We start from the raw sequence: 19,939 nt of genomic DNA on the forward strand, positions 1-19,939 counted from the left end.
CGTTGCTCAGAGGGATTAAATGAATGGCACAAAAGCACAGAGCTACTCATCGGCAAGATCTCAAACTGGAACCTATCTTTAGTTGACAAAACATGGATTGAATTAGAATGTGATTTTCCCTGTGGAGAGGGACCTCATCTGTGTTGTTCATTACTATATTCCCAGATCCTAGAAAAGTACCAGGTACTTGGTAGGTTCTCAATAAACATTTCAGGAATGAGTGTGTTGTAGAGAGGGAGAGAGAAGGTATATGTACTAAACTGATCTTTTCTATATTAGTGCTACTCAAAATGTGACCCATGAACTGGTGCTGGTCCACAAAATTGTTTACTACCAGTTGTCTTAGTCCATTTGAGCTGCTATAACAAAATACCACCGACCGAGTAACTTATGAACAACAGAAATTTATTTCTCACGGTTCCAGAGGAATGTGTCAGAGATCAAGGTGTCAGCATGGTCATGTTGTGGTTAGGGCCTTCTTTCTGGTTCCTCCAGTGTCCTCTTCTTGTGTCTTCACCTGGTGGAAATAGATCTCTCTGGAGCCTCTTGTATAAGGGCACAAATCCCACTCAAGAGGGCTCCATCCTCCTGGCCTAACCACTTCCCAAATCCCCATCTTCTAAACCATCATTTTTGGGGAGTTAGAATTTCAACATATGAATTTTGGAGGGACACAGCCATTCAGACCATAGCACCAGTTGACCGTAAGATAAGTACAGAAAATGAGAGTAAGCATTTAAATTGTGGCAACTTGGCATTGCTGTGACATACAAGGGAGTGATCAGTAGGCTTGTCTAGTTGAGTAGGGTATAGACCAGTAGAGGTGTTGTCCAACTCGTGTGAGTCACATGTGGTATGAGCTCTGTACTCATCATTTGGCATCTAATTTTTTTTAATCTTTTTACCCTCTCCCCCCCCCCGCCCCCCAGTCCATTTCTCCCACTCTCTGAGCCCCTGCCTCTGGCAATAACCAATCTATTCTCTAGATCAGTGGTTCTCAACCTTCTGGCCCTTTAAATACAGTTCCTCATGTTGTGACCCAGCCATAAAATTATTTTCGTTGCTACCTCATAACTGTAATGTTGCTACTGTTATGAATCGTAATGTAAATATCTGATATGCAGGCTGGTCTTAGGCAACCCCTTGAAAGGGTCGTTTGACCGCCAAAGGGGTCGCGACCCACAGGTTGAGAACCGCTGCTCTAGATCTATGAACTTGGTTTATTTTAAATTCCACATATAAGAGAGATCATATGGTATTTATCTTTCTCGGCCTGATTTATTTAACTTAGCATATTGGCAAGTTTTCATATTTTTTATGGCTAAAGAATAGATGCAGATATATATACCTATATCTATATCACAATTTCTTTATCCATTCATTCATTGATGGGCACTTAGTTTGTTTCCACACCCTGGCTATTGCAAATAGTTCTCAATGAACATGGGCGTACACCTATCTTTTCAAGTTAGTGTTTTTGTTTTCTTCCGTTAACTACCCAGAAGTGGAATTGCTGGATCATATGATAGCTCTATTTTTAATTTTTTTTGAGGAAACTTTATACTGCTTTTCATATTGGCTAGACCAATTTACATTATCAGCAACAGTGCAAAGAGTTCCCTTTTCTTCACATTCTTGCCAGCACTTGACATTTCTTGTCTTTTTGGTAACGACCATTCTAACAGGTGTGAGCTAATATCCCATGTGGTTTTGAATTGCATTTTCCTGACGATTAATGATATTGAACACCTTTTTATGTACCTATTGAACATCTGTTATGTCTTCTTTGGAAAGACATCCATTCAGATCTTCTGTCCAACTTTTAATTGGATTGGTTGGGGTTTTTTGCTTTTTAGTTGTATGTAGTCCCAACTGTTTATTTTTGCTTGTGTTGCTCTTACTTTTGGTGTCAGATTCGAAAGTCACCACCAAGACCTACCAGTATGTCAAGAAGCTTACCGCCCATGGTTACTGATTCAATCTCCTGACTAGTAATGACTGCTCAGATTTTCTGTTTCTTCATGATTCAGTCTTGATAGGTTGTATGCTTTAGGAATCTACTATCTAATTTAATCCTAACCATTTTGGCCATTTCCACCCACCTTAATTTCCTCCTGGATATTCTTTACTCTTTCAGAAAGAGACTATTTCATGCCTTTGGAGTAAAAGGGTAAGTAACAGATTTGAAATTTTCTCTATAAAAGCTCCCCCTCCCCCCTCACAGAAGTGATATCTAACGATCTTATGCTATGGAGGCATCATTGCTCAGTAATTAAGCCAGTGGGTCTCTGGAGTGAGACTGCATAAGTTTAAATGCAGGTTCTACTACTTATCAACCATTCACCCTTGCACAAATTGCTTAACTTCTTGTAGCCTCAGTGTTCTTATCTGTAAAAGTACAAAATTTAGTAGGGTTTTGGTAAAAACTAAGCGATCAGGCATGTACAATGCTTTTCACAATGACAAATGTTTTTTACATTATAGTAAATATTATCTATCATTTCATTCTGGGTTCATAAAAATTCATGCTGCTTTTATTTTTATTTATTTTTTTTAAAATATATTTTATTGGTTTTTTACAGAGAGGAAGGGAGAGAGATAGAGAGTTAGAAACATCGATGAGAGAGAAACATCGATCAGCTGCCTCCTGCACATCTCCCACTGGGGATATGCCCGCAACCCAGGCACATGCCCTCGACCGGAATCGAACCTGGGACCTTTCAGTCCGCAGACCGACGCTCTATCCACTGAGCCAAACCGGTTTTGGCTCATGCTGCTTTTAAAAGACTTTAAAAATCTTGACTATACAGGTAATTCTATAACTATCCAGGCTTGTAAATAAATGGTCAATTTTCAATTATTCACATTATTAAAAGATAATAAAGATCAGCTAATTCCAAAGTGCTTTCTATTTGTTTTCAAATGCATGGTGTGATCGGGGGACATTTGTCGCCTCAGTGGCTGTGAGAGCAGCTTCTCTCTTTAGCTGAGGTTATTTGGGTGGTGAGAGAAGGCAGTCGGGTGGGTGCGTGTGTGCACTGCGTGAAAGAACTTAGTGGGGGGGAGTGCACACACAGGTCATGCAGGATGTTTGCTGGGTGGTGTGTTTGCTGCCCATTTGTATGTTGTAATAACAGACATTATATGTAGGGTCCCTTCCTGCTAAGCTGCAGCCAGCTCGTTCTTTCCCAGTCATCTGGAGGGAAGCAGCTACTCGGCCAAGCAGCTCTGCGGCTCCTAGAAGGAATCAAGGATTTCTGTAGCAGGGAAGTTGGATAAGAATGAGCAACAGGCAGGACACCGCTGGCCGCCAATAAGAAAGCCCAGTGCAGGCAGGAGGCCAGAATGTGCCCACAGTCAGCAAAGTTCTTTCTTATCAGAAGGGAAAAGCTTACAGTCAACTACATTATCAAGGAGGAGGTTGTCCCCAGGCCAACCCAGCCTTCAAAAAATGGAGGGAAAAGGTATCCAAGAGGGCTTGTCCTCACTTTGTAGCTATGAGTTCACATCGTTTATTTTGCAACAAAACTCAAGCATATGTAATCCGTAAGTTAAGCAACCCGAATAGAGAGAGATAGATGCATTTACACAAGGCAGGATAGTGTGGTCAGGGTTGCTAGATTTAGCAAATAAAAATACAAGATGTCCAGTTAAATCTGAATTTCAGGGAAACAACAAACATGTTTTTAGTATAAATATGTTCCATGGAATATTTGGGGTTGTTTATCTGAAATTCAGACTCAATTGGGCATCCTATATTTTGTCTGCCAACCCTAAGTGTGGTTAAACGTGTTGGCTCCGGAGTCACACTGTGTGAGTTCAAATCCCAACCCTGCCACTTACCCAGCTGTGTGACCTTGGACATACTACTTAACCTCGCTGAGCCTCACTTTCCTTTTGTGTAAAATTAAGATAGCATTTACCTCATAGAGCTGTTGTGAAGATTAAATAATACACAAAAATTCATAATGGTAACCAATACATAGTAAATATTGAAGAAGTACTAGCTACTTTTCTAGGAAAGATAATGGTTATTTACTAACTGATTTTTAAAATTGACATTATAGTCAAAGGGTCTTTTTAAAAATCTAGGTGGAAATACCACCCTCCCCCATTTTCGTGGTACTTTCAATATTGTTAACAAATTAAATTAATACAACTTTCAGACCCACTGTCTATGGCATAAAGGAACATAAAACCAGCATCTTACAGCATCATCAGGCTTCCTGTTTGTTCCCTTGATGTCTAACACTTGGACCCAATCTGGAAGATGTCCGAAGCTCCCAATTCCCACTGAGAAACTGGGTGAGCTTTCATAATGTACTTGAGTATTTGCCAGATGAAACCCAGGAGAGAATGCTGGCTTTAGAATGGGGTTTGTTGCAATGGGATCCTGGGCTCTGTAGGTTATTTAAGAGAATTCCAGCTCTTGCACGGAGGAGCTATTAACAAAGAATTAAAAAGCACACAAGAGGAAGCATGGTGAAATGTGAAGAACAGTAGACCTAGAACCCAAAAATCAGGTTCTACCATTCAGAGCAAGTCACCTAACACTTTTGAACATTTGCTTCCTCATTTTAAAAAAATATTTTTTTTTTATTGATTTCAGAGAGGAAGGGAGAGGGAGCGAGAGAGACAGAAACATCAGTGATGAGAGAGAATCATGGATTGGCTGCCTCCTGTACACCCCACACTGAGGATCAAGCCATAACCCTGGCATGTGCCCTGACCTCCTGGTTCATAGGCCAGTGCTCACCCACGGAGCCACACCGGCTGGGCTGCTTCCTCATTTATAAGTGAAAAAAATCCATGCTACCTTCAAGGATTAGAATTAAGTTAAATAAGATGATATAATGAGCAATACCGCACTGGGAACAAGGTAAGTGTTCGATAAATATTTGTAATATGAACCTGTCTATTCATTAGAAGAAAGACCATACTGCCCTAGAGCAGCTTTACAGACATGAAGGCCTAGGGTTTGTGCTGCTTGATATGCTGAGCTAAGACAGGCACTCTTTCCTCTGTCCATATCTGCTCCTGGAGGAGAACCAATAACTTCCAAACAATGATACAACCTGAGGGGAATTCCAGCAAGGACTCCAACATTCCCATCTCCAGTGATGTGTGTGTGTGTGTGTGTGTGTGTGTGTGTTGGGGTGACGGGGGGGCAGTGGTGAGATAGGGGAAAGGCCAAAAAAGGAGTTGGCAATTTCCTGTGCATTTGAATAACTGGTTGAGCCAAATACCGAACGCTGCATGTAAAAAATATTAGCTTGGGGCCAGAAAGTAGAAAATGTATTTCCAGTACACTTATAATATTAATTTTGAGCTGAGGGAGCAAATCTTTAATTCAACCAGATTCAACAATGAGGACCTCGGCTTCCCCAGAGTTTGTACTGATTAGGCTTCTTACAGAGTAAGTGGAGGTAGAATGTATGGGGCAGGGGAAACATGGCAGAGAAAAACAGAATTCATGAGACTATTCCAACTCAGAGAATGAAATTGCCTGTCTTAGCTGCTAAGAAGTGAGACTCAATGAAGGGGTGTAGTAGTTTCTAAGAGGGAGTGAAGTGGGGAGTACTAGGGTTTGGATGAGGGGATTACCTAGGAAGTCAGTCGTTTGGGGCTGGAAGGTCATAAGGAGCACTGCAGGGCAATACAGGGGGGGATAGTAAACTAGGGGAGTAGCGCTGACATTTGTCAGATAAGCTAGGCAACTATTTTGAAAGTCAATCAACACTTATACAGATGCTCCCTAACTTAGAATGTGGTTATGTCACATCGTAAGTTGAGAATAACCTACGTCGAAATTTAATACACCTAACCCAGGGAACGTCAGAGCTAGCCCAACCCACCTTAAACACACTCAGAGCACAATAGCCAAAGAACACAAGAGACGCCGAAACCGGTTTGGCTCAGTGGGTAGAGCGTCGGCCTGCGGACCGAAAAGTCCCAGGTTCGATTCCAGTCAAGGGCATGTACCTGGGTTGCGGGCACATCCCCAGTAGGAGATGTGCAGGAGGCAGCTGATCAATGTTTCTCTCTCATCGATGTTTCTAGCTCTCTATCTCTCTCCCTTCCTCTCTGTAAAAAATCAATAAAATTAAAAAATCAATAAAATATATTAAAAAAAAAAAAAAGAACACAAGAGACACTGTCCACTGTGGAATGTCGGTGCTCAACCCTCGTGATCACGTGGCCGATTGGGAGCTGTGGCTGCCCAGCATCATGATAGAGTATCATACTACAAACTGCTAGCCCAGGAAAAGATCAAAATTTAAAATCTGAAGGACATTTTCTTCTGCACGGGTATCACTTTCACACCACCATAAAGTAAAAAAACTATAAATAGACCCATCACCAGTTGGGGACCATCTGTGTATAGAATATCAACTATGTGTTCCCCAGCTTCATAAGTATTCAGGGGACACAATGACACAGAAGGCAGAGCCCAGCACCCAGTAGGTCTAGTTTAGGGGAAAGTACCCATGAGCCTAGGTGAGACAGAAGATAATAAAAAGAAGGCTCTCCAACCAGAGAGTTAAGATGTCTCGAATGACTAACATTTGAATAAAAAAAGGAAAGGCTGAATTCTACAACAGAGATTGAAACGAGAATTTGCTACCAAAGAGGAGGATTTTTGACAAAAAAATTCATTCAGTGTCAGGTAAGCTGGGACAAGATTGGAGGAGGCCTCGTTTGGGCTTTGAACTTGGCAAAGGGTGGAGGGGAGCACTGCTCAAGCCCTCCCCTCGCCTCCTGCAGCCTGGAGGTGCACAGCATCAAGGAAGGAGAGGCAGGGCCTGTGGCCCTCTGGACCGGCATCTGGTCGGCCAGAATCTCCCTGTGAGGAGTTGTAGGGTTTCTCTACAACTGCAACTGCCCACATGAACAAATGATCACAGTTTCAGCCTCTGCAACTATCTCACTAACTCTCCTTTGCGGACTTTCATGAGTTCCAGAACCAGTTTGTGATCTTAGAAGTCAGTTCGGGCTTATCACTGAGAGAAAGCGCTGTAAGTCTTGTGAGGGAGGCCAGCTCTGCAGACTGCAGGTACCTTGCTATGATAATGAATTTAAATGAGTTCTCCCAGACACTGACAGGCCCCATGTTCCCTAACACCATTAAGCACAACGTTAGATGCCGGGTGTCCTGATGAGCCGGCTCAGGCACAATACCAGTCTCACAAACTCCTTCCCAGCTCCTTTCATTCTCTCTTTAATGTCACAGCTTCCTCTGCTCTGCCTAAAAAGGAAAACTCTTGTCTCCCAGCCGTTACAATAAAACTATTGGCAGCGTGTAAAGTGAGAAAGGAGCCTTGTCTTAATTTATTGCACCTCACAGATTTATTATGCTTCAGGGTAATAATAACAATGGCGTGACTTGCTGCCTGGTAATCTCCTCTCCCCAGGAGCGGGACGGAGGGCGCTGGGAGGCCCACAGTCGCCCTGTATGGAGCTGAGCACCGCTGGGCACGCTCTGGGCTCGGTGCCACCGGAGGGTATGGCACTAGTGGGCCATGCAGAGCCAAGAAGAGATGCAGAGCTGGTGAGGTGACGCCATGTTTGGACAGAGAACACTGGAAGCCATTGGCAGATCTGAGGGGTGAGTGTTTCCACAGTCACTCACTGCCAGGGGAATAAGCCTTCGCAGCCCCCTTCCTCTGGTACCTGAAGTCTGAGGACGCAGTTTGGGAACCACAGAGGTGAGGGAGCCCTTTGCAGGGCATTTGACCTGCCTTCAGACACCACCACCCTGAAAGAATCTGCGACCTTCAGCCCTGGCCACTGTGACTCAGTTGGTTGGGCGTCATCCCCTGCACTGAAAGGTCACCGGGTCAATTCCCGCTCAGGGCACATGCCCAGGTTACAGGCTTCATCCCCAGTCCAGGTGTGTACAGGGCACAATCGATCAATGTTTCTCTCTCACTTCTCTCTCTCTTCCTCCTCCCTCTCTCTTCCTCTCTCTCTCAAATCAATAACAATTTTTTAAAAAAGAATCTGCGACCTTCAAAGTGAATCTGTTCAGACTTTCTGAGAACATTTCACAAAACGCAGGGTTCAAGGCGATCACCCTTCAGGCGGAGGGTCTCCTCGGGGTGCCAGCCTCGCTCCGGGCTGCTTCTCTGTCTCTTGGTCATGGCTCCCTGGGGGGCTCCTGGTGCCCAATCCACTGTCTTCCAGAGGAACTGCTCGGAGACACTCGGGCGCTCGGCTGGCCCACGGTGACAGTGACAACCTCCCAGGGGACGGTCCATCAGAGGTGCCCTCCTGCTGCTCGGCTCCTCCGAAAGCCTCTCATTAGAGTTTCTAATGTGTCAGATAATGGGAACTTAATGGGATTATTTTGTTGTTTTTTCACCAGCCCAGCTGCCCCCAGGGGCACTGCCCAGGGGCATCCTGAGGCGGGAGAGGGTGGCCCGGGGCCTGCCCACGTGACCTCAGGAACACGTCCATGCTCACGGCCTCCTTTTCTTTCCTCTTATGCCAGCTTTCCGTCACTGGCCACCCTGGTGACCACTTTGGACCGTCCTGTCTCCTCACCAACTTTTAGAGAGAAACCTCTTTAACAGTCGTCAGCCGACTCAGCGGTTAGTCCTGAGCAAGTGGAGACTCGGGCAGCGGCCGCTCCTCGGCTCCTTACCTAGTCTGCCGTCATCCACTCCCTGGTTCTACTCTAAGGCTCCGACCTTCCAAGGGCATTGCAAGACCCAAACGACTGGGACATTACGTATGATCCACCCTCAGAGGACTTGAATGACATCAATAAATATTTGTGGAGGCCATGAGGCCTTGGGGAGCCGAAGACATCATTCTTGTGCTCTGCCAAAGCTCTGGCCTTCTCCTCAATGAGCAAATGTCAGTTTGTTTGTTTTTGTGTTGGTAAGTGGCGGTCAGCGGGGTCAGTGAGCCTTTGGGGATTTCTATCCGCTGAAATGATGGCAAACCACAAACAATGTGCAAACCACCATCCTCAGGAGACCAAGTGTGCTGACACCTCCCGGGACAGCCTGGGTGTGGGTGCCCCCTGCCTCTGCTGGCTCTTAGCTGCTGGGGCCTCTCAGCAAATCCTGAGTCCATCTTCTTCTGTCTGAGGTTCAGTGGATGATGATAACTACGAATTTGAATTTCTGTAAGTAGGTCTGCCTCTCACACCTCACCCCAAAGTAATCTAACAGCATAGAAACCAGACAGAGGTTGATGAGTCACAGAAATGGAGACACACGTGGTCCCAGGCATGTTCAGAGAGGTGGCAGGCCCGGTGCTGCCTAGCACATTGCTGATCACGTTTGATGGAGGGCCCGGTACTGTCCTAACTAAAGGGTTGTTCGCGGAGCTGTTTTGTGGGCTGGGTGTCAATGGGTTGGCCCAAAAGGAGGAAGAAGGAAAAGGGAATCAAATAAGGCAAGTGACAAAGCAAGATGAGAAGTAGGTAGAATCTGTCGCACTGGAAACAAATCAAAATTGTGTCAGGAGTGGGGACTCATTTTCATTTGTTTGGATCGTGATGACATTTTTCATCTGTTTCTGTTTTTAGGGTATAGATGAAACTGTGGACACTGGGAACTGGTTTCAAGTGGAATCAGCCTGTAATAGGAACCCCTGAGAAGAATTCAGATCAAAGCGAGGAGGTGAGGGGGGCACCAGGAGGTGAGAGTGAGGCAGAGGGACTAATTAGTCCCACGAGAAGCAGTCCCTGGCTTCACAGGGAGCCCGTGCCACCGACTGCCTCGAGCAGTGCCCTCAGGGTGCAGAAAGCGGCTCGCCAGCCCCGACTTGGACGGTTTCTCTGGAGCGCACTGGGCACATGCTCATTCGCTGCCTTCTTCCGCCTGCAGGTGCTGACTTTGCTGGTTGAGTCTCCACCGCAGCCCTGGGGCCTCTTGCCTCTTCCCACTTCCTCCTCCTCGCTGCTCCTCATCAGAGAAGTCCAGGCTTTGCGTGTCTTACATCAGAGCTGGGGACAGCAGATGGCAGGCCATCGTGGCCATCTTTCCCTTTTGTGCTCTTGAAGTCGGAGCGGAGAGGCAAAAAGAATAAGGGGCCCAGAGCAAAGAAACGTCAGCATTTCCAGAATGAGCCTGCAATGAGGCTCCCCTGCAAATGTCACAGGAGCTAAGTCACCTTTCAGGGCAAACGCTGAACAGGACCGAATGGAGTTCTAATCCTACACATTTTCCTTGTTTCGTTAAATAGAGAAGGAAAGAGCCGGGCTGGCATGGCTCAATGGCTGAGTGTAGACCTGTGAACCAGGAGGTCGTGGCTCAATTCCCAGTTAGGACACATGCCCGGGCTGCAGGCTCCATCTCCACTGTGGGGTGTGCAGTACACAGCCGACCAATGATTCTGTCTCATCATTGATGTTTCTCTCTCTCTCTCTCTCTGAAGTCAATAAAAATGTTTGTTTGTTTGTTTTAAAGAGAGAAGGAAAGAAAGAGAAGAAAGCTAGATACTATTCCTTTAGTTGACATGGTGTGGAGAAGAATCTGAACTATGCTCACTACTTTTTAAATTGCAGTCCTGCGCAGCTCAGCTGGGTGGAGTGGCTCTTAGATTCCAACACTTAGAAGGAAAGAGATGAAAGCGTTTTGCAAAGGAAAAGAATAAAAAATAAAACGACTGTGGTCCAAAATTGTCTACTTTGACAAAAATTAAAGTTCAGTTCACAAGCTAAAGGACATTCTGTCAAAAGCCACGGCACCCCCAGCTAACACCCTACCACTTGCCTCAGCTCTGCCTAATTCTGTCACCTTTCGCCTCAGAATACGTGGTAAATACGAGTTCATTTTCATAGCTTTCTGACAGCTGGTCAGGTCATTCACGCGTGAAGTGATGACAGGTTGGGTGGCAGGTAGCAATCTCCCTTTGTTGCCACTCCCTTCCCACAGGCTGGGAAACTGAGGCAGAGGAGGCTTCGGGCTCTGGACCCAACCAGTGGTGTTCCAGGAACCAAGCCTTGAGCAGGGCGGTCGTCTCTGGGAAGTGGCTTTTTGATTCAGCAGCGGTACTTTCCAATGTCAGCACTTTGTGTCAACAGCTACGATGACTCCGTCCACAGGGCCCCTGGTTCTCGGTCTCCGCTGCCTCTCAGAAAAGTTCTCAGGGCGGTTGAAGACAAGGAGGTGGGGGAGGGGCAGGTAGGGCTTGACGGTTGGGTGCTTGACTGGATCTTAGCAGGAAAGGCGAGGGGCTCGGTGATTGTGAATGAACACAGCTACGGGGGGCTGGACTGGAAGCTCCGTGTTGTCCTTAAAACGCTGGTAAGAAGCTGGCAGGACCTGCACTAGCTCCCCGCTTGACAATGAAGCACCTCAATGCATGGCCAAGCCTGACCCCAGTCTCACTTGTCCTGCCTCCTTGGGTGTTCCACACGCCCTGTAAACTTGGAAAGGTTTGGGGTAGATTTTCTTGAGGTCTTACTTGTTTCCACCCTCCAAAGAGATGAGCAGGGCACTTATTCCTCGCTTGGTCAAGGTGGTCTTAGAGCAGCTGGGTAAGTCACTAACAGCTGGACTTTGATCGCTTTTTTAAGTGCTAGAAGAGAAAGATGTTTTCGCTGGGTAGAACAGATCAAATCAATGGATGCTTGTTTCTTCCCATGCTCACCATCTCGTGCTCAGTAGAGTGAGCGAACAATGACTGACACCACTCAATGAATGCCCCTCCCCCAAGGCAGGCTCTGTGTCTCAGCAGGAAACGAGGGGAGGGGGGTAGGAAGTGGAACTGGCATTTAATGAGTGCCTACTCTATGCTGGTCACTTTATACGAGTAATTTAATTTCATCCTCCCTCACAAGATCCTACTACAAGCATGTCAAACTCGCAGCCCACATGTGGCCCACAACGAATATTTTTGCGGCCCAGCCAATATAATAGTATGTAAAAAAGTTTTAATAAAAATTTCATAACTTAATTTTTACAATATCCTATTATACATAATTATTAATAATGAACTACAACATTTGCTAATGACTGATTACTATAATCGTGTTTCATTCATTTCCCTTACGCGCCTTGCGCGCAGATGCACCATTTCTCCCCACTAATACTAGCAGCGAATATTTTAGCCACCAATGGCCACGTCATTAGTCTTGGACTGACTTGTCTGGTGTGTGCAACAGGAAATATTTCACTTTCGGAGAACAAGAAAAATAGGTTTATTTATGTTATCCTTATTAATTTGTGCAGTTATTCAGTGTCTGGTAAGTTAATGTTCAAGAAAAAATATTCATTTTTATTAAAATGTTCTATTATTTTATATTAACAATGACTTATTTATTTCAGCCCTTTGTATTCAGCATGTCTCTATTGAAATAAACCTACGTTTTTATGAAAATTGAAGCTTTTAGTTTTTTTGTGGCCCACATACATTTAAACTTTGTTTAATTGGCCCGTGTTAGCCTTTGAGTTTGACATGCTTGCCTTAGACTCTCCCAGTGAGGAAGCCATGAGATCAAAATTTAAAACCCACGTTCTCTCCATGAATATTGTTTTCATGCTAAAGTGCGCATTTCGAATGAAGACGGACTTGACCCTGACCTCAGCCTACAGGATGAAAAGGTCAGCCGTCGGGGACTGTCTTCTTGTACAACATGGTTATCAGCAAGTTCTTCATGACAGGAAGGGTCAGAGGTCAAACTTGTTCCAAACCCTGTTTGGCTGGAGGATCTGATTCATTGAATGAACATCTTTCTTTCCAGGGGTGGGGGTGCAGGTCCTTGTGAAGTGGAATCAGCTTATGAAGGGAGATACTCTATAATTAGTGTGTTGAAAAATCCAATTAGAGTTTACCCTTATTCATTTGTTAGTAAATTAAGGGGTACCTTAAACTAGAAGGGCCTTCAAAATCATACGACTCTTACCCTTGTCATAAAATAATTACAGCCAAATTTATTGAGGGCTTATTATGTGCCAGGAACTGTTCTTTAGGTTTTATATGTGTCATTTAATCCTCTGACAATCCTGTGAGGAAGGTACTATTATGTTCTTCATTTTACAGATGAGAGACCAGATGAAAGGCACAGAGAGGTTAAGTAACTTGCCCAGGGTTACACAGGAAGGAAGTGGCAAAACTGGGATATGAACCTCCAAACCTGGGCGCCTATCTTCTACATTTTTGCGGCCTGTTGAGGGGAAGATTGCACAGAGATGGGAAGGGGCAATTATGTCCTTGGAGACCATTCTTCTTCCCTCATTTTCCATTTCTAGCATAATAGCAACCTTCTGCCACGGGACACACCAGGTCCCTTTATCCACACACACGTTAAGCTGCTAGCGAAGTCGACAGAGTTGAACTCCAGTCCTTCACGACACAGCGGTGTTCCTCTCGTCCCTTCTCCTGGGCTGGTCTTCAGCATCTTCCTCTTGTGATGGGAGCGGGGGTGACTGTAGACTCTCAGTTGTGGGTGCTCACCTTCTGCCATGGTCACTGTCCTGGACACACACAGGCAATAGAAAGCGGCAGAAGTCCACTCCTTGGGCACAAAGAACCCCACTGTCACCATCGTCCTCCCCCAAGAGAGCCAGGCAGTTTACCCACACTGGGTGCTGTGGTTGAGGCTAATGGATGTGGTCTTACGTTGTCTAAATATAGGGATGTGGAACTCTCTGGGGAGAGACCAGGCCCGCAGAGAAAGGTCGCTACGGAGAGGGGCTGAGCGAGGCCTGGCAGCCTCAGCTTTGAATGTGGCTGCTGAAACTCACATCTGCCCAGCCTTGCAGGTGTAAACCAGGATCGCAGAATTACTCACACCACTCAGATGTGTAAAGAAAACATGGTTTCCTTTTTCTCTAATGTCACCTTCTCAACCCCCTCGCACCCCCCTGCTGGGTCGCCAGAGGGGAAAACCTAATTTTAGTTCAACAGGTTTGAAAACTCAGTCACTCAATTATGTAAATAGTTTCTTTCAGCTCAACCCTGTGTCTTTGGGGTAAGGCTCAGCCTTTCGGATTCCTCCCTCCTTCTGCTGGTTTCTCTGTACATCAGCGATTTTCAAGCTTTTCTGTCTCATGGCACACCTGAACTAATTACGCAAGTTCTACACACACCAAACAATGTATTTTTTTGCTGATCTGACCAAAAAAAAAGATATAATTTTGATTCGTTCACACTGGACAGCTCTTGTTGTATTGGCTGTTGTCATATTTTGGTATTTGACAATCTAAGGGGAAAGAGGCCAGTGCCCTTGACTAAGTAGTCAGGTATTACATGTTTTAAAAATTCTTTCGGCGCACGGGTTGAAAATCGCTGCTGTGGATGGTGCTTTTGGCTCTGAGACCGGGCCTGGCTCCCACACCCCACGGCTGTGCCCTCTTAAAGGCGATGCCCTACCAGCCAAGGGATTCCATGGGGAATAGGAAGTAGCTCTCCTGTCCTTGATGTCCCCTTAATTTATTTCATTCTCCTTCAGGCAGAAACCTGGAGAGGAGCAGTTAGGAGAGGACAAGGAACTCTGGGCCTGATGTGGGGCTGTCTACTCCATCTCCTCTAGCATCGGCTGGAGAGGAGGCCTGCTGGCCGCTGCCACACACAAAGGAATGGCCTCTTTATCTTCAGGCACTCTTGAACTTCTAAAGAGTGTTGATTATCCAGTTTGTTTTTCAAGCTTGTTGTAACCAGGCAAAGCCTCAGGGCTGCAAAAAGAGGGTTGTAGGGAGGAACTCAAATACTGTGTTCCTGGGTATCGTCCCTGTTATATCTATGTATGGGTGATTGAAGGGGTGGAAGATTCTAGAATGTTTAAAAGCTCTCCTCAGAGGAGAGGCAGTGTGGTGCTGTGCTTAACGGCCTAGACTTGGATCCAGAATGGCTTCTGATATTTCCTTGTGATTCGGACAACTTGATTCATATGTGAACTCGGTTTCCCCATCTGTAAAATGGGACAATAGCAGTATCTACCCCATGGGGTGATTACAAGCTTTCCATCTGTTAACATAAAAAGGACTTTGACATTCTTTGTCTCCAGCACTATCTCATAGTAAGCTCACGAAAAATGTTCGGTATTTAGGTTCCGAATGCATATACCATTAGAGCTTAAGCCGCGGAAGCCTCTTACCTGTGATATAGGTCAAAGGGCGTGGATCTCAAAATAGACAGCCTAAGTCCCATGATCCCGAGCAAGGTTGTATGGCCCCTGCGAAGCGCGGTCTGAAAAACAAAGACAATATCACAGGATCGCTGTCACGATGAAATGAGGTGATGTACGTGAAGCACTTAGCAGAGTTTGGTGGAGTTTCTTCCTCCTCTTTCTCCTTATGTCAGCAGCATGCTTCCATAATTGTTCACCGTGATATCCTCAGCCAGGGATCTAAAGCTCTAAGCAGCCCCTGAGCGGCTCACACACAGGAGAAGCCCGTAGATGCAAAGGAGGCCCCCAAGGTGGGGCTCAAGACCCAGAACTTCTCCCCCATCCCGTGTGGCTGGTCCGAGGACATTCCTGTCTTCCTGTCCTCACAAGGGCATGCATTTCTCCCCTCTTTTTCAGTAAGTTACACTCTGGTCCGTCGGAGGCTGTGGCTGCTTTACTCACATCACTCAACCCACACTTGGAGAGCAATGTGTTTGCATAAATAGTAGCAGATGAAAAATTTTAAATATCACTTTTTCTCTCCTGGCACTCTGTGAGAGAAATGAGCAAATATAAACAGAAGGGTGTCACACCAGAAATACAGCAGATGGGTTCCTGCTGGAGACCCGGACTTTCCCGGAGTTGACACATTGGGGAAATTTAGGATTATGACAAAATCTACTTGTAATGCTTTCGCTTTCTTATTTCTTGGGCACAGCATTCGTGGCTTAATGACCGGGCTTAATGTACACTTGCAGTCCAAATCCTCCCTGGGGGAGCAAGCAGGAGGCTGTGGGCACTCTCTGGAGGAGGGAGTCCCTTCCGGAGCCTCACACAAATCCAGTGGGTTTTAGGGGTCAGGGAGGAGAGAGCAAGAGAGAGTTTATCTTCACTCCACGCTGCGAGGGCAGGAGGAAAAGGGAAACACTTCACTTCCCATGTCAGATGGTTTCGTGCTTGCGACCTGGAGCTGATTGTGGATAACCACACATGCCCCTGACCAATGCTGGTTTGGGCCTCCTCAGTTCTGGCAACACATCCTGAGAAACACATCTATCTATACCTGGGGAGTGGATCACAAACCATCCCTAACTCAGCTCGCGCCTCTGGGCCAGACTTGGTAAAATATTATTTTCACTCATTCATCCAACAAATTTTATTGAGCACCTACTATGGGCTAAGCACTGCACGAGGAGTGGGAATATGGGAATGAAAAAGACGAATATAATCCCTGGAAGAGCTCCTTACCCGCAGCTGACCCGGCTGACCCCTGGTCTTCATGAGTTGTCTTCAGGTTATGAAGGAGTCTGCCTGCCTGTAATGGTGACTTTTGGATCTCAGAGAAAGTTCCACCCTTAATTGATAAATTAATACTATTAAGTAATTTTTTATTACAAGCATGTTTATCTGTTAGGTTTAATAAGAGAGGCAGAATGATGGTAAGACCACAGACTTTAAAGACGGCCCTGGGTTCCAATCTAAGCTCAAACATTTAATAGCCATGTGCCGTGGGGAGAGTTCTTTTACTTTCTGTGGTTTCATGGCCTCATGTGCCAAATGGGGAAAAGAGCACTTAACTCCGGCCGCTTAAATGAAATAATGAAACAATCACCATGCAGGGCTTAGTGGGGAGCTCACTGTCTCCCGTTAAGCCCAGGAACTGGAGTCTGGGTGACACAGGACTCGCCTTAGTATGGAAACATCACTGGCCTGAAATATTTTTTTTAATTTTTTTTCTAAAATATATTTTTATTGATTTCAGAGGGGAAGGGAAAGGGAAAGAGAGATAGAAACATCAATACTGTCAGGGAATCATTGGTCGGCTGCCTCTTGCATACCTCACACTGGGGACTGAGCCCATAACCTGGGCATGTGCCCTTGATCGGAATCAAACCTGGAACCCTTCAGTCTGCAGGCCGACGCTCTATCCACTGAGCCAAACCAGCTAGGGCTGGCCTGAAATATTTAATGACAGCCACACAACTATGCTAAATGATCAATTATATCCATAGCCCCCTCTACCCATCCTGACTGATGCCAACTCTCTCTGCTTCTGCTGCCCTAACTCTGCAGCTCAGAAGATGCCCCTCCAGCAAGTGACCCGCCCAGGGAAGCCCAGAGGAAATCAGAATCTCCAAAAGGAAATCAGAGAAGAGACAAGAAGGCGTTTTATAAATGTTTTAAAACGAGATCCATTTTACTGTTATTCTTACTCATCGAAAATATCTGTTCTCTGCAGGATCCTTGAAAATGCTGGGCCGAATATGGAACTTGGGGGCCACATTTAGCAGGGAAATGCACAGCTGGATGCTGGTGACACTGCCTTCAGCCATGGCTATGTCCTTCAGGACCCTGTACTGAAACCCCCCAGGAGTGACACTGGCAGCTCCCTCTGGTTGTCTGTCCTGCGGGTCCCTCCGCTAGCTCTCAGGTTACCCATCCAGATATTGGTAGGATTTACCCCATGGCTAAGTGGTGGGGCTGATGTGAAAATCTCCAAATTCCGTATATTAAAGAATTATAGTTTTAAAAATGCAAAATAAACACAATGCCCAAAACACTGGGGAGAATTCAGTCAACTCTATGCCTTATGAGTCAGCCATAATAATTATGGGGACATCATTTCCCATGTGATCACAGGGAAAGACAGTAAGATACATTTAGCAAAATGCAGCACACACAATTCTATATACAGAATGACAGCAACTGGGTTAAAAAAAATAAACCTACGCCTAGAAAAGGACGAGGAGGAAACACACTACACTGTGAACATTTTGAGTGTTGGGACGATGGCTAATTTTTTGTTTCTACTTTTAATTTTATAACGAGCATATATTATCTATAGTGTCTTTTTTTTTAATTTTAGTAAATCTTTATTGTTCAGATTATTACATTTGTTCCTCTTTTCCCCCCCCATAACTCCCCTCCTTCCAGTTCCCACCCCACCCTCCACCCTCACTCCCACCCACTGTCCTCATCCATAGGTGCACGATTTTTGTCCAGTCTCTTCCCGCATCTCCCACACCCCTTTCCCCATCAAGAATAGTGAGTCCATTCCCTTTCTATGTCCCTGATTCTATTATAATCACCAGTTCATTCTGTTCATCAGATTATTTATTCGCTTGATTCTTAGATTCACTTGTTGATAGATGCATATTTGTTGTTCATAATTTGTATCTTTACCTTTTTCTTCTTCCTCTTCTTAAAGGATACCTTTCAGCATTTCATATAATACTGGTTTGGTGGTGATGAACTCCTTTAGCTTTTCCTTATCTGTGAAGCTCTTTATCTGACCTTCAATTCTGAATGATAGCTCTGCTGGATAAAGTAATCTTGGTTGTAGGTTCTTGGCATTCATCACTTTGAATATTTCTTGCCACTCCCTTCTGGCCTGCAAAGTTTCTGTTGAGAAATCAGCTGACAGTCGTATGGGTATTCCCTTGTAGGTAACTGAGTTTCTTTCTCTTGCTGCTTTTAAGATTCTCTCTTTGTCTTTTGCTCTTGGCATTTTAATGATGATGTGTCTTGGTGTGGTCCTCTTTGGATTCCTTTTGTTTGGGGTTCTCTGCGCTTCCTGGACTTGTAAGTCTATTTCTTTCACCAGGTAGGGGAAGTTTTCTGTCATTATTTCTTCAAATAGGTTTTCAATATCTTGGTCTCTCTCATCTTCTGGCACCCCTATAATTCTGATGTTGGTACGCTTGAAGCTGTCCCAGAGGCTCCTTATACTACCTTCGTATTTTTGGATTCTTTTTTCATTTTGCTTTCTGGTTGGGTGTTTTTTGCTTCTTTGCATTTCAAATCTTTGCCTTGATTCTTGCGCTCCTCTGGTCTGCTGTTGGGAGTCTGTATAATATTCGTTATTTCAGTCTGTGTATGCTTAATTTCTAGTTGGTTCTTTATCATAACATCGAGGGTCTCATTAGATTTCTTGAGGATCTCAGTAACTTTATCGGCGGCTTCTAGACAGTTCTTGAGAGACCTTAAAAGTGTGGTTCTGAACTCAATATCCTCCATTGACAGTTTTGTCCTGTTTCTTTGTCTCCGCATTTTTTATGCTTTCTTGGTGCACCCCCTAGTGGTCTTTGTGCGCAGTCTTGTTGTAGTTAAGCCTTGATTGTTATAGTTAATACTAGGGGGATTTGACCTCCAGGCCAACTGGCTGTGAGAATCAGCTGTCATCTATAGTGTCTTAAAAAGCATTTGAAATGAAGACTTCTGAGGCCAAGAATATGGATTTCCCTGAGATGATTTTCATGAATCATTTCCAGAGAGGTTTATCAGTAAGTAATTCACTGGCTGGCTCAGCTGAATGTAGGTCCAAGTGAGCAGACATGGCTCTTAAGGAACTTAATGGGGATCTGATCTTTTTTTTTTTAATATATTTTTATTGATTTCAGAGAGGAAGGGAGAGAGAGATAGAAACATCAATGATGAGAGAGAATCACTGATTGGCTGCCTCCTGCACGTCACCCACTGGGGATCAAGCTCTCAACCCGGGCATGTGCCCTTGACCGGAATCAAACCCAGGACCCTTCAGTCCACGGGCCGATGCTCTATCCACTGAGCCAAACTGTCCAGGGCTGGTCTTTCTTTATAGGACCTGTAGTTTTCTTTCTAGCTACCAAGCCTTGGTAGTTTCCAGTCTCCCCCTTCTTCTTGATGCCAAGCTTTGCCTTCTCCGAGTCGTGGATCTGATGGTACACGTATGCGGGATAGGGGTGAGGGCTGCCCGAGATGAGCCTATGGGCTGAGTCCAACCAGTGAAGCAGAACGTGGCTTCAGGCTTAAAGACACACACCAACTTGTTTTGTCTTTTCCTGTGTTTAAGCAAGTCCCTAAACTCCCTGGGTTTTAACCTAAAACAAGAAC

The 19,939-nt window shown here is 45.3% G+C and overlaps 1 protein-coding gene across 1 annotated transcript in view; it reads right to left on the reverse strand.

Moving 5' to 3' along the window:
- Nucleotides 1-404: 404 nt before the first annotated feature.
- The window catches only part of LOC118673312 (transcription initiation factor TFIID subunit 4-like), a 52,000-nt gene continuing 32,465 nt past the window's right edge, over nt 405-19,939 (reverse strand). Inside the window, exons 2-4 of the mRNA XM_036343935.1 lie at nt 15,056-15,147; nt 13,263-13,433; nt 405-517 (exon numbers count right to left, since the gene is read on the reverse strand). Of these exons, the coding sequence (XP_036199828.1) occupies nt 514-517; nt 13,263-13,433; nt 15,056-15,147 (267 nt within the window). The 3' untranslated portion in view covers nt 405-513. The remainder of the gene's footprint in view (nt 518-13,262; nt 13,434-15,055; nt 15,148-19,939) is intronic.

Source organism: Myotis myotis, unplaced genomic scaffold (genome assembly GCF_014108235.1).
Source record: "Myotis myotis isolate mMyoMyo1 unplaced genomic scaffold, mMyoMyo1.p scaffold_m19_p_18, whole genome shotgun sequence".
Taxonomy (NCBI): domain Eukaryota; kingdom Metazoa; phylum Chordata; class Mammalia; order Chiroptera; family Vespertilionidae; genus Myotis; species Myotis myotis.